The following is a 15,515-nucleotide window of genomic DNA, read 5'->3' as shown; positions in this document are numbered from 1 at the left end:
ATTCTGATACATTCAGCTCCCAGTCACATGAAATAGATCTTCAGAATCGTTTTAATCTTCTTAAAGCAGGTTTTTTCTGGTAGTCACAGCAGACCTGTTCATAAACAGCTCATAATTCAGAAATGTAACTTGTGCATTCATGTTGAAGTTCTTCTTTAGAGAGAGCAGCCATAAAGATGTTCTGAAGAAGAAGTATGTACAACAGCTATGATATACAACAGACAACCCTAGGACACCAATCACAACACACTGACTGGCTAATTCAATAGACTTAAATGCAACACCTGATATTTCTTGGAATTGCAGTGAGATGCAATGTAATGTAACATGGGCCTATATAGCACAAATGCTCCATTCACAATAAATGCTAGATCAACAACAGACACAAACACTCAAAGACATCCTGATATTGTGGGATGTTTCCTCACAGTCATTTACTATTCACGGCGCAGGTGGTTGTTGGTGGAGTTAAACATTCGTTTGGGTTTATGTTTATGTGCATGTAAAACTGCATGAGTGTATGAACCCCCACCTGCCAGACTGCCAGGTCTCTGCAGTGTTGCGGTAGCGTAAAGCTCATGGGAGATCTTGTACTGGTCAGAAGCGTGGTGAGATGCCAGCCTTTTGGGAGACAGAGTGGCATAGCTCCCTATGCCCGAACTCATCTGAAAAGACAAGAGGTTTCTTTTTCTCTTCTTTGAAATATTATAAATAATCTCGGGGAACAGATGATACCTATACACTGGTGCAATTGCTTCATGTTAGTTTACAATGCTTTGGCAGCAAAACATATAATAGCTGATATGGCCGAAAGGTTTTGATTGGTGTGGTTCAGATAACAGAAGTTTCCAAATTTGCGTTCGTGTCTATATCCATAGTACCAGTATAGTATTATATTTTAATATTATATGTCAATATTAAATAAAATGGTATGTCTTTACAACACTGTTAAAGAAATACTAATACTGGGCATTAGCACTGTAAATATTGGAATTTGAATTATAATCTTTGTACTATTACACTGCACATAATACTGTTAAATCACATCCTACATCTTCAGAACTGTCAGTAGAATAACTTGCTCTATAATGAAAAAATGTGTAGAAAACCATTTGACAAATGTGTACTGGATAAAATAAATATGTTCTGATTTAAATAATTATCAAACCAGGCAAGGATGATATTTAACAAAGTCACAATTTACTTGACTGAAAAAGGGAGGAGGTTATGTGTGCCTTCAGTTGAACTTTGACACCTTCTCATAAACATGTAAATTAAATGTATTTGTATCCACATTTGTCATCCTCATTTTTGTACTGATTTCACCCAGACTTTGAGGAGTAGATTTTATAATTGCGCTGAATGTAGTTCTGTTAGAGTTGCCTTGGTTTCATTCATTACACTGGTTTGTAACAAATCACATTTCTCAAGCAATTTGAATGCCTGCTTCACGTACAAAATATTCAAATTTAATATTCTGTAATCAACACAAAATAGATCTCAACTCTAAAGCTGCCAACTTTCTAAGACTGTAACATCCTGTACCTGGTGAAGAGGGGATGATGATGAGCTGGCCCCTCCCCCTGCTGCTGTAGAGTTGGGTGGAGATGCCACCCTCAGGGGTGACCCGCCTCCTCCTGCTGTTGTCACAGCAACCGTGGTGCTGGAAGACAAATGGGAAGAGTAACATATTTTGTCTGCGAAATAGTGACTTTAAATGATTAATTCTGTTTTAGATTTAAAAACAGTCATATGATTCATCTACCATTTGTGAAATATGTGTGTAATTTATATACACTGTATGCCAGCATAGAATGGAGGACAATGAACCTCAAAGGCAATTTTCCTTTTTCATTCTATTCTTTTGTGGCCTATTTACATTTTTTCTCAAGCAATCTTTAGAACCTATGAATGAGAAATTCTTGTTAAATACAGTAATTCTTTCAAATGACACCCCCTTTATCCACCTTCAGACTCTATTATACATTAGTATCAACAGAAATACAACAAAATCAATATCAATGTCAAAGCCACTGTGGCTCTATACCTGTATGACTTGGCCAGTCGATTAGCAGGGGACTGTTTGGGAGAGGAGGAGGAGGAAGGCAACCGTTGAGTGGTAGAGTACCCTGGTGTGTCAGAAGCTGATCCCAGGCGTTGGAGCTTACTAGGGGAGCTGGACCCTGAGCCTCCTCCTCCTCCAGAAAGAGGGGAACTGACACGCTGGGCAGGCAAGGTGGAACTAGAGTAGTATATACCTAGAGAACAAGGGAATGTACATAAAAATCTATGAACATGGGATGCAGAGGAATGAGTGACAGTTTGGTGAGGCTGATGGTAATGATTTGGAGGACAGATACAGGCAGGTCATGGAGCAAAACCTGATTTTTTACTTTGGGTTGATGACAGGGAAAAGAAAATATGTAAAGAGCTACAGGTTTGAATCAGGGCAGGATTACAAAAGCATAAAACTGGCTCAACAATGAAGCCAAAATGCAAGGTTTGAATAAAAGTTAATTTAAATGCACTACCTGCTTATTGTGTTTTTCAAACCTTAGCCATGTCGCCATTTATCAATATTAAAATTTGGGAGAGCCTGAAATGAAGTGGTAAATAACTGGGAGTACCAAAATGACCTGGTTTAATGGGGAGATTTTTCTTTTATTATTTTGCATATATAATTTACTGTATATCATTTTATTGTACCAAAGTAAAAATATATGCTGTATGGGGAAAGTCTTGCATACAACAGAACATATTGATAATTCAATGAAAAATGCATTTTCTAAATAAAATGCTGGATAAAGAAATGTATAACACAACATATCCAGTATGATACATGTATGGCTTAAATTCTTGACCCCAAAGCAAACCGCCTGCAGAGACTGGAGTTAATATAGCTTGTTTTTAAATAATGGAGGAATAATACTAACATGTAAGAAAATTATTCACACTGCAGGCTCTGAAAACATTCTACGACTAGGAACATTTTTATTCCAATTCTCATACATGTCTATCAGTGTCTCCAAATGTCATCTTTGTGTATCCACAGAACTTCACGCTATGTCAGATTAATTTATTCTAAAGAAAATGCATCTCCATGAAGAGAGACAGAGAAGAGTGGGGGAGAGCAGGAGAGGTGAGTTCTTACCTGACCCTGCCCCAGTTTGTGATTGTTGTTGCTGGGCTGCACGACTAGATGTCACCTGAGGGGGTATAGGGGAACACAGAGCAAGTGAGGGAAGATGACGTGCCATGACAGGAGAGAGGGATGGTAGGGGAGGGAAAGGGAGATAGAGAGTTAAGAAAAATGGGATAAAAGAGAATAGAGAGTAGTGGCCATCAAAAACTTTTATGCACAATGAGTTCAGTCAAGCCTTTGAGGATCCCAAATGAACCTAGAGCAGCTAATGAAGTCCCCACAGAAAACAGAGGGGTGATTCAAACAGACTCATAGAAGCAGACCATGAAGTCCAAAGAGCTCAGCTGACTGAAATAATTTCTAATAAAGCCTTGTTGTACCGCCCACTCAAAATCAATGAAAGGATTACACAATCCATAGTATATTCATGTCTTAATCTCTATCATCTGTCCTCACATAAACCCCAATATTCACAATTATCTAAAATAACTCAATCTGTCATTTAAATCATCTGTTAAATTGCTCATATTGATTGTGTATGGTAAAATAGTCTATGAATATATGATGTACATCAGCAGTCTACTCTGAGACAAATTTAAACAAGGACAGTGGGAAGAAATTTTCACTTGCAGCTGTAAAAACAAAATTCCTTTCAGACAATAAAAGTAATGTGCCAGTCTGTGAGGCAGAGTTTGAGAAGCTTCCTTTTTTTTTTTTTTTTTACCTTACATCACATGCTGGTCTATACTAATATATTCTCCTTAGTCTCTAGACACAGTAGGGAGAGCATATGCCAGTGCTCCACTGGGCCTCATATACATAGCCGTATGTTGATGTTTAAAGCTGTAAAGGTGATTCAAATATGTGATTACTAGACTGACATGGCTGCAGTTGTGCAAGGTGTACATTATGCAAGCACACAGTCACTGAGTCACCTTAGAGAACAATCATTACTGCATATACAGCAGTTACACTCAAACCTTCTGTTTCTCAGCATTAAACAAGTTATTCTCATATACAATTTAAAATTTTCTACAATACTTTAATGTCTATCTCCACATGCAGCCATGTTTGTAGCCATTCTGAATAGTCGGCTATTCATCTGTCTTAATTTGTATCTTGTAAACCTTATATTATGGCAGAAACAAGCTGTCTATTCACACATGTCTATTCACTTATGCATACACACACTTAGAAATACATAATGACAACATATATGTTATCATCCAATAACCAGTGCCTCACAACATGCAAACACACACCCACACACACACATAAACAATCTGGAGTTATGTCCAAAGGCTATGTTTGCGCACAGCGGTTTCCAGGTGTGAATATTTGCAGCTGTATAATTGTACAGAAATACATTTGGTGAAAAAAAAGCATGCCTGCTCAGCAAACCTTTCCTAGATAAATATAGCAACACACACAGGCACACAGTCTCCCATTATGTTCTCAATGGCAGTCTCTGGTTATATTTTCCTGCTTTTGCAGTGAGCCAAAACGTGTCTGCTAAAGACAACAGGCCTTTGATTCTAGCACTGCTTTGTTTGCACAGGGGTCATGGAAACTGTTATCTTTGTCTGAGTGGATTAGCAATCTCTTTCTAAAAAAAAATCTGACACACAGTTTATGGAGGCAAACAAGCAGAAGAATGGAAAATCTGTAAAATGAGAGGCAGGCATGTAATGCAATATAGAGGATATAGTAAGCTATTGTGCTTCCACATATTTTCTACCATGTTTTTGACACACATTCTGACACCATGTGTATGTCTATACGTTGCTGTGAATAAGTGGAAGTGCTTGTGAATTCACTCTGTAATTGAGCAGTTTCAGACTGCAATAATTAATTCATCTGTATTCATAGCTTCACCATAATATCCAAGATAATGTATCTTGTCATGGTTTGCTATGGCAGACAGACAGTTAGTTTTGTTTGGACTTTTCACACTTCCTGTTTTATTTTGTAATTGGTTTCCTTGTGTGTCAGTGTTTTTGTTTCCTGTCTTGGTCCTGTTTCTGTGTGGTGATTGTCTGCCCCGCCCTAATGTGTTTCACCTGTGTTCAATCACCCTTGCCTCCCTTGTCTATATAGTCTTTGTCCTCCCCTTTGTCTGGGTCGGTTCGTCTGTAGTCTCTCTGTTGATCTCTGGGTTTGTCCTTAGTCTGTTCATGTTGCCTGTTGTCATCCCCTGTGGTTCCCTGTGCTTGTTTTGTAAGTTCTTTTGGTTATTAAACATTCTGCACCGTCTCCTCTGTGTTGGCTGCATTCTGGCTCCTACTTACCACAAACCATGACAGTATCCTAGCCTTTCATTCCCATGGATTTCTGCACTTAGTTTCATTTTTATTTAAATCCTTCATGTGTTTGAGGTGTTAAAAGAGCTTCTTTAATTTTTTTTTTCTGCTACCAAATGTGGTTTGTTGAGTTTACAAGACAAGATAATACACCCTCTGAGCACCACTAAGTCTTAAGGGCAGATTGGAGGCTGCAGTGAGTCACTATTGGAAATGATGAGACAGGCCAGGGATAGCAGGTTAGTATGCTAACTTCAGTAGAAGAAAATGCCAGAGACAAAAGTTAACGTTGGCATTGCTTTCCACCTCTGGAGACAGCTGTTGACTAGTAAAAGAATGAAGTTTGATGCTGAACTCACAATGTTTCTTCTAGACTACTAAGTAAACAGCTGTTAATGCAAAAGCTGGCTGGCTGGCTGGCTCTATACATTGCGTCTTGATCTGTTTGAGTGCACATAATTAAAGGGTTTTTAGAGAGTGGATTATCAAAACTTTTTATAAAAAGAGAGAGATTCTTAATGGGAGTGTGTGATCCACTATCTTAACCGGTGTGCACCATAACAAAAATCTATAGTCCTCAGTAGTTGTTCTGGAGCCAAGTGAGAGATCTAAGGCTGATGAGAAGTCACAAAACTGAGTTTAAGAGCCTTTGTTAATTGTTTATATCACTTTACTGTGTTTAACACTGCAGATGTGCTACAGTCATCAAGATGCAAAGTCAGACAAAAATTCACTTCAGACTTCAGACTGATGAAGAGTTGAGTGGTTGAATTAATAGATGAATGGATAGATAAATAGATTGATAGACGGATAGTTTATTCATCGAGTTAATAAATTATGAAAAGTATGATAAATTGTTGGCTGAGTTAACTAATAGACACAAAGCCTGACACACTATGTGAGGGACAGCACTTTCTTGATTGCACATTTCACAGTTCTGCTTCTTTTCTCCTCCAGTAAAATATTGGGATGTTTGAGGTGCCATGTATCTATGCATTATTAAAGCAGGGCCTCTCAGGGTTATAAATACCGTACAGAGGAGCAGCAACATGCTAGACCTTTCATTTTCTCTCTCACTCTCCCTGAAACAGTCACTTGTGAGAACTTTAAAAAAATGCACTCACATGTACACACATGGTCAAAGGACCTACACCCAGATGCACAAGTCTGCAACCACATAAACAAAAACATGCATGTACTGCACATGCATGCAAGCTGCATCTGCCTATCGAGCAGCACTGGCATGCGTAAAGCTATTCATGGGCAACGAGCCCTGCTGACAACACTGGCCCCATTACACTGACAAGCCAAAAACATCAGAGAGGAGAATACACACACACACACACACACACACACACACACACACACACACACACACACTCATGCTCACATAGACAGAGATGGAAGCAAAGAGGGAAGGGAAGGAAGAGGGGAGGAGGGAAAAGAGGACAGGAACACTGCGATACAAGAACAAGAAATATCACAGCATTCTGACTACAGAAAGAATAAGAACTAATTTTGCCTCATCTGTCCATCCATCTAAGTCTGTCTGTCAGTTTTTGTATCTTTATGACTTTGCCTCCCATATTTGTTATCTAATAAGTGAAGGATTGAAACTAGCTTTCTCTGAAACCAGCTCTGAAATGAGCTTTGGTGTGACTGGAGAGGGGAAAATTAATAAAATAAAATAAAAGGTGTTTACAAAGACAGATATCAGCTCCTTCACCTTTCTCCTTCATGTGCAAAGAAACACACATATACACATAGACTTGCACACACACCTCTGCACACAACAAATAAAAAAAACTAACACAACACAAAACAAACACCCCTTCACTTCAGAGTTGGAAACCCTCACTGAAAAAAAATGTGCAGGTATTTGCAAAGATAAAAAAACATATCCAAAAAAAATGAAAAATGATTGAACTTATAATTATTGTTTTAAGATAGAGATCCTCTTTTGATTAAATTCCATCTATCACAAATACAATATTTGCCCCAGACACTAGCGATATTTTTGAATGAAGCACTGCAGCTGCTCACTGATTTAGCAGTGTGGGTGTCTGTTTGAAAGTATGTATGTGTGTGTATGCGCATGTATGGGTGTGTGTATAAACAGTATATGTATTACCATTTATGTGTTAGGGACATGAAAAACTGATAATAATTGGCTCCTGTAGGCTAGAAAGTAATTTTCTCTCACACTAATTAATATTCAACTTGTCTCTAGCTTTATTTCCCAGTCTTTAAAAACAAGATATTCACTGAGATATCGCTGTGTGCATTAATAGTCTCCTCATTTTGGTCTTTGGAAATCTGATTACTCTTCTCCTACTGAACAGCTTTTAGGAATTTGTCAAACCCTGTCTCTCACCTCCTCCAAAATACAGACAATTTTTGTTACACTATGGATTACTTGAGAAGCCAGTTGTAGTGCTGGACTTAAAGCACTTGAGTAAAGCCAATGAAATGGGATTCTGTATGCATATGTACTTCTACGCTGATCGGCAGACCCAGCTGTGATGTCGAGCAAATCCACATTCGGTGAGAGCAATGCGAGTCAGAGTTACATGTCGGTGAAGAAGCACTATGCTAGTCAGTGCATGAAAAAGAAGGGTGATGTTCGTTTCGTTTGTGATGGAAAAATCAGAGCAGGAAGGAATCTGAAAGCAAGTATATGCAGTATATCGAAACACTATGCTGGTCCTCAAAGGTCTGCATGCCTTCAATGAGCAAAAAGTACAATGCAGTTTTACTTAAACTGTGGAGAACTCACTTCAGGTGAGTTACCTTCACAGTCAAAAGCCTCTGATGTGAATTATTAAAATTCTCTGGTGTGTTTCTAAGAAAAGACACAAAAGTTTATGCGAACGGCCGGTATTAGAATTTTTGTCCGACCATCCTTTTCATCATCATCATCATCCGCACTAATCCTCATTATCATTTGTGTACAGCGATATTTCCTACCTGGTTGTAGCTGTGAACAGCTCCTCCAACCTGCCCACTGCGCTGAGGAGTTGCTGCGGAGATGCTGTCACTAAGGGCGAGGGTCTGGTTGCTATGGTAGCTGGCAGAGTACTGGAGCGAAGCCTCCGGGGTGGAGTTGAGCTGCAAGGAACTCTGGGAAAGAAGAGCCGGTCCTACCGATAGAGACAGGAGTTGTGTATGGTCGGGTGGGAGGTGGGGGTTGCGTTTAGTATGTGTGTGTGAAGAGAGAGAGAGAGTGAGGAGAGAGAGATTAAGAGTGAGAAGGAGAGGGGGCATGAAGGGGAGAGATTGAGAGGCGAAGAGTGAAATGGGGATGAGAGAGAGAGCAGCAATTTAGAGCAGATAGTGCAGCAGTGCAGCACTCCGTGAGTTGGAGATGGCATACATAATTTATTAGCAGAGGGAAAGAGAAACAGAGGAACAGAGAGAATGGGAGGAGGAGGAGGAGCAGGGAGATGGAGAGGATGGGAGAAGGAGGGCTGAAAATAAGAAAGTACACCTAACAACTTGAAACTTTACCTCCCCTAACATGTTAATTTTTAGCTTGTACTATCGGCTCAAACAAAACTTCACTTGACCCCTTGTGTGAGATATAAGGAATTAAGTTCTTCTGGAAAGAAACACACACTGTACACTGTACACTTTAACAGCCTCAGCACCACTAAAGTGTTAATGTAGAGAAGGCAAATCTGCTTTAGTCAGTGATGAGTATGGCTGTAATAACACACACCACACACACAAATGCACACACATAACATAATAACAATCTCAACCCCCCAGTTTAAGGGCTGCATCACTGCCACCACCTGACATCAAATAATAACCCCTTCACTCTGACTCCCATGCTGGGCACATAAAGCTTATATTGGGAATAAGAACATCATAAGATGGTTTTTAAGATGGAATATCTCCTAAACTGTGTGTGGAGTGATGAGGCCCGCTGAATGGAAATGTTACAAACCACTCAGTAGTAAGAGTTGTGTGTGTGTGAGTGGTTATATTGGTTATCTACATATGTGTTTCTATGTGTGGTTTGGATTTATTGAGAGCAGTAAGGTATGTGACCTGTTAACTCAGTAGTTTATACATATTTCATTAAGTTGCTATTTTCACTCAACTCCCTGTCTGAATACAAATTTCAAGTACATAAAACGTATGTAATTAGAGGTCGTAGAATAAGGAAGCTAAACTAGGATCTCTGTCTTTTCCTTACAAACCCTATTCCAAATTTCTAAATATCATGAATATGTCCTGATAAAGTCTACAGCAAGTGTCTTCCCCAGAGCTCTGTTGCTTTCTTTCCCAAAATAACAAAGACCCCTAATTCTTCCTCCATTTCTAGTTGCTTGCTCTCTCTGTCTCTGTCTCTCTCTCTCTCTCTGTCTCTCTCCCTCTCTCTCTCCCTTCCCCCAGAATTCCTTTCTCCCTATGACTCTGTGCGCTGTGAACCAAGACCAACTCTTCTGCTTCTCTTCTTCACAAAAGACTTGTCTTTTCTCATCTCGATTCATTCCTTGGTTTTTATGAATTATTGAACAGCACTTTGTGTTACACAGACTGAGTGGGAGCCCCCAAACTCATCATCACTCAGCCTCGGTGTTTGTTACATTGTGTGTGCTGTGTGACAAAAACTGTATTTGTTTGTTTGAGTGTTCATACATGTGACATAAAGTCATTAGTTTGGTTTGAGAAATACTTCAAGTGCATTTAGGAATAAATATGTGTGTATATGTGACACTAAGTATGTACATGTAAGTGCTGTAAGTAATGGAAGTGTGTGTGCTGTTTGTGTGTATGTGTGAGAGGGTGAAATTAGAAACATTGTTGCTAGTAGGGCTTTGAGCCTTTTTATGTCTCTGTTGAGTCTCACAGAGTTCATTCTCACATGAAAAATATGAATTTTTCAGCAGCTCAGCTAATATTATGAAAGTCATTTTTACTCAGTCTATGAAACACTCACACACACACTCAAACACACACACACACACACACACACACACACACGAACACATACAATGGTTTTACCTTGGCTGGTTTTAAAATAGCAGAATACACTGAAGCCCCACAGTAATTGCTTTGTGAAGTGAATTTCATTTCATGACATTAACTTTTTTGAGTTTCTGTGTCTCTGTAAACTTATTTATGTGTATAAATGTTTGTGTAGCTCTGCTGTGACACCTCACCAACTACAGTATCAGCTGAAAGAAAAAAGCCTTTCTGTTTTTGCAGCTTTTCACTGAAGACAGCAACGTGTCACTTTTTTGTGACTTTAACACATAGCTATTTGCAGTGTCCTCTTTTGGGGGAAACACACACACATACACAACTCAAGACTAATAAGTCTTGTATAAGCTGGAGTAACTGTGTTTGTGTGTGTGTGTGTATATGTGTGTGTGTATGTGTGCATGTGTGTGTGTGTGTATGTGTGTGTGTGTGTGTGTGTGTGAGTGTGTGCATACACACATATTACATTGGTGCTCCACAAAGGCCAGCCCATTCTCATAGTACCAGAAATTATACATGGTAAAGCTTATGGTATGTGAGTAAACTCCTCACGTAGAAATGCACTGAGCAACACGTCTTAAAATGCCATCCATTAAAGCAATATCAACTATCAAAAAGGTCAGCAGACAATAAGTGAAATGGGAATGCAGTGTTCCAAAACCAATGACCTGAAAAGAAAATGCCAAGCACATTTAGCGAGACCTCCCACATAGTCCGCCTCTCGATCATTGTTTGAATTAGTTTATAAGAATCTAAGGCTCACGAGATGGAAAAGCAGCTTGAAACTGAGCAGTTGTTGGTTCTAGTCTAGGAGGACCATTGTGTGTTTGTCTGTTGTGTGTTTGTGTGCACATCAAAAGAGCAATGACATTTTTATCTGCTCATTGAAAAATACTTCTAGGTGAATTAGGCCTTAAAATGCTTCATTTTGGAGTGAGTTGTGTTTATTAAATGACTTTGTTAAACTTTCAGTGACAAACTACAGAAGGCATTTCTGTAATATTTTGTGTGTGAGGAATACATTCTCATTTTAAAACATTATCCCTACTTTATCCAACTATTTATGTAATGTCTAATCTAGAACAAAATCCTCCCTCGACTCAACTTACTTACTTTAAGTAGAAATCTGAGAACTTAACAAAGGGAATTGCTGCACTTAGGCCAGATATCTAATGGCCTAATGGACTAAAACGAGTACATTTTCTCCTTCTCTTTGAGCAGAACAAAAATAATTACCAAACAACACTCCTATTGTATTTAAACCAACGACAAGTATGGTTTTTATTAGGATTGCCTGGATATTCTTCCTCCCTTTTTTTAAAGAGTCATTCTGTGCAGTAAAATTTAAAATTATATTCATATTCCTTTTGAAGCAGTAACAGGTTTGTTTACACTTGCTGAAGTACCTACTACAGTTAAGCAGGCCTTGATTCTGATCTGCCATGTGTTAACAAAGAGCTCAAGAATCTAAGATGAGAAAATGGGAATAAACTAAGTAAAATAAATGTGGTTTGTACCTTCATGCTGTTAGTCTGAAATTGAATTTTGTTTGTTTAGCAGTTCTGCTTTGCTCTGAGTCAGGTCTCAAAATGGATTGAAATAATTGGAATTTAAATTGACACTGTCATTTCATGACATTAACTTTTTTGAGTTTCTGTGTCTCTTGGAGCCTTTCACTTGAGACAACAACATGTCACTTTTCTGTTATTTAACAAATAGCTATTTGTAGTGCTCTCTTTTGGGGGAAACACACACACAATCTCACACACACACACACACACACACACACACACACACACACACACACACACACACACACACACACACAAACACATTGAGAGCTATACTGAATTTATCTGCACCCACACATAGAGATGCTTTTGGTAGAAGCCCATTTGCAAAATGGTAAAACAGCTGGGTATGGAGCACCCACAATAAGAGTGCTCACAATGAAAGTGCCATCTATTTGGATTAAGATAAAGCAGGAGGGACACGGACTCTTCAGGAATGATGTTGATAAGTACACTTACGTTCTCCACTGTCAAGTATTCCAGATTCCTGAAGGGAGCGAATGCAGGAATCCACCAACTCCAAACCTGTGGTCAATTCATCCTCAATATCCTTTTGTCCGTCCGCTGTGGAAGAAGAAAGAGGATGAGAGACAGAGGAAGACGGAGGTCAGCAAACAAGGAAAGGAGGCAGAGAGATGAATGAGATCTCTCTGGACTGTAACTGCAATTCTCTACTCCCACAGTCCATAAAACTTGCCAAGTTATGTCTTAGTTATGAGCGAAGGACAGATTATATGATGGAAAGTCTTGCCCAGCTGCTTGACTGGAAGTGTGTGTATGTAAATTTGTGAATTTGTCTGTATATATTAATGTATGTAAGGTATGCATGTAACCTTTAAAAACTTTAAAAAAACAGTTATGAAAAAGGTATCTTTTGTCAATTCATGCAACAATGCCTTTACATACATGGTTGAGCAGTATGTACATGTTTGTGCTATAGTTCATGGCAAACTTTACCTTGAGCGTTCCAACGAAACTGCTCATCTGTTGAACTGCAAAAGAAGGATGTTGTAAATGATAAGAATAATGTGGGGAATAACAACAACATACTAGAAAGTTGTAGAATAGCAGCCGCATTTGAAATCAACAGCAGCTTACAATAAAGCTTCCAAAATGCTTTACAAAACATGAGGAAAAGTAAAATATATTCAACGGAAAATGAAATCTTGGAATGGAGACATGATTCAGTCACCTTTGAATTCTTATTTATAGAGGAAGACATTCAGCTGCCACCTTGAACTCACAATTAATTTGCATTGAATGCAATGTCAAATGTCCAGTTTCTGTATTTTAATATTTACTGCACTGAAAGAAACTGCCAATGAGCTACATTTTGTTTATGCTCTATTCTGCTTAAGAATGAAAAACAAACAAACAAAATAATGCGAACAAAAGTAAAACCTCTAAATGTAATTTCAGGCAAATTACTTACAAAACTGCAGCATTTTACAAAATGCAGTCCTGAGCACTCAGATAACAGTCTTTTTTTAATTCTAGAATGGATAGTATTGTTGGCAGATACACAGCTACATGTGCATTCATGCTTATGGACATACACAAACAAGACTTTTTTTCCATTCTCTTGATCACTCTCAATTGATCAGTGATTGATGGGGGGTGAAAAAAGAGAAAAAGACTTAGAGAGGCAGAAGGAAACAGACAGGCAGAAAGAGAAAGTTAAAGACAAGTACGCCAGCTGTGTGATCGATACAGACACAGACAAACTAACTGATACATATAGACCCTTTCATCTGACTTCATCTACACCATTAAACTGGCTGTCTGGACTACTTGGCTTGTTTGTGCATTTCTCCCATTAAGACTGCTTGGTATTCCACATACCCGACTTTCTAATTGAATTTCTGTCACAGCGTGTGCATGTGTGCCCTGGGTGTCATCATACAATTTGTGTCTAAAGTGCTTGTGTGCCCTCATGTGTGTACAAGTTTGCAGAGGTATATGAGAATGAGTGAATACATTTACATGTGTTTATCTGTCTATATGTCTGGTTGGCTAAGATGGTATTGGTCTTTCAAAGATGGGTATTTTGTAAATAGCTTTCATTTGACTGGTTGAATCAGATTTTAAAGACTAATGCCTATTGTAATATACAATGTCTTGTAACACATACAGTGATTAATACTTTTGCCGTGGAACCAGACAAGGGGATAGGCCATTTAGGTCAGCATGATTAAAGAGCAAGGAAATGAGAAATGAAAATTTGTTATTTTTAAGTTTGTTAACTTTGTGACTTGAACATTGAACCTAATTGAATGATGTTTTTTCGTTCAATTAACTTCTGATATCAGTCGGCATGTTAGACAATTTGGCTTCTGTCCTTGTGGAACCTCAGGACCTCTGCTGCTGACAGTCAGCTGCTTCTAAAGCGTGACGACCATACCAGAGGTCAGAGTTCACGTGGACTGAACAGATGGATGCTTCACTAGTGCTTACGAGCCGCTCAAGTTTCACTCCTGGTATAAATTATTGAATTAGTCTGCAGACAGTGGCATACCAAAACCAGGGTCCAAACCAAGCCACAACCATCTCTAACCTAAATTTATCAGTTTGATTAGAGAAAGTTGTTGAAAGCATTACAGAACCTACTGAATCATAGGGTTGATTTTTAATTTATGTTCACCCAATACACATTAACACCAATGGTTTAGCATTAAAATGACAGCAAATGTGAACTGTAAGACTGTGACAGGAGATGGTTGGGACAGGGATGGTTGGTGAAAGAAAGAAAGAAAGAAAGAAAGAAAGAAAGAAAGAAAGAAAGAAAGAAAGAAAGAAAGAAAGAAAGAAAGAAAGAAAGAAAGAAAGAAAGAAAGAAATAACTACTTCTACCAAATAGTTCCAGGAGTCAATGTTAACGTGTAATGTTAACGTTAGGCCTATAGTCAATAGTTTTGTGTTCCCCAAAGTTTTTGTCTGCATCTGCATTATTTCTGCCTATTTTGCCTTAGGATGCAGCTTGTCCTGCATTTCTTTTCAGTTGAAAGTAATTGTTATGTAACTGCTAATCACTGCTAATCACACTAAAGGATGAGCATAAATGCAGCATGAATGCAGGAAAAGTCAGATCAGTTACAAATTAACTCAGCAGAAATTTAATCCCTTAATCACCAAATCACAGCAATGTGGGAGAAAAGGTTGAACTTGAAGTAACTATGGACTATATATATATTGGCACCGCATAGTGGCCTAATTTGCCGATTGGTCCATGCTATATGTACTTGTTTGTAACGAGGGGACTAAATTCAAATGGACACTGTTTAAATCTAACTATTACTCTCCATCTTGGAATGACTGATGTATGTAAAGGTCAGCTGAAATAAAAAAAAAAGCTTTGCAGCTTGCTGGACTAATGAAACACCATCATTATGGGAGCAGCAACAGCCGGAAGGTCAGAAATGTGGGATTGTGACCAAAAGGTCTTTGGTTCAAATGCTTGAACCAGCAGGGAAATTTTAAATAAATTACTCCCAAGTTGCCCTAAAGTGGTGA

The 15,515-nt window shown here is 38.6% G+C and overlaps 1 protein-coding gene across 1 annotated transcript in view; it reads right to left on the bottom strand.

Annotated features, from left to right (window-relative positions):
• The window catches only part of ctnnd2a (catenin (cadherin-associated protein), delta 2a), a 278,083-nt gene that overhangs the window by 138,275 nt on the left and 124,293 nt on the right, over positions 1-15,515 (bottom strand). Inside the window, exons 4-10 of the mRNA XM_056364392.1 lie at positions 12,963-12,997; positions 12,465-12,569; positions 8,410-8,582; positions 3,152-3,206; positions 2,048-2,258; positions 1,546-1,663; positions 533-665 (exon numbers count right to left, since the gene is read on the bottom strand). Coding sequence (XP_056220367.1) covers positions 533-665; positions 1,546-1,663; positions 2,048-2,258; positions 3,152-3,206; positions 8,410-8,582; positions 12,465-12,569; positions 12,963-12,997 — 830 coding nt within the window. The remainder of the gene's footprint in view (positions 1-532; positions 666-1,545; positions 1,664-2,047; positions 2,259-3,151; positions 3,207-8,409; positions 8,583-12,464; positions 12,570-12,962; positions 12,998-15,515) is intronic.

The sequence above is a fragment of the Seriola aureovittata genome, chromosome 20 (assembly GCF_021018895.1).
Source record: "Seriola aureovittata isolate HTS-2021-v1 ecotype China chromosome 20, ASM2101889v1, whole genome shotgun sequence".
Taxonomy (NCBI): domain Eukaryota; kingdom Metazoa; phylum Chordata; class Actinopteri; order Carangiformes; family Carangidae; genus Seriola; species Seriola aureovittata.
This window is presented reverse-complemented; position numbering and strand designations above follow the sequence as displayed.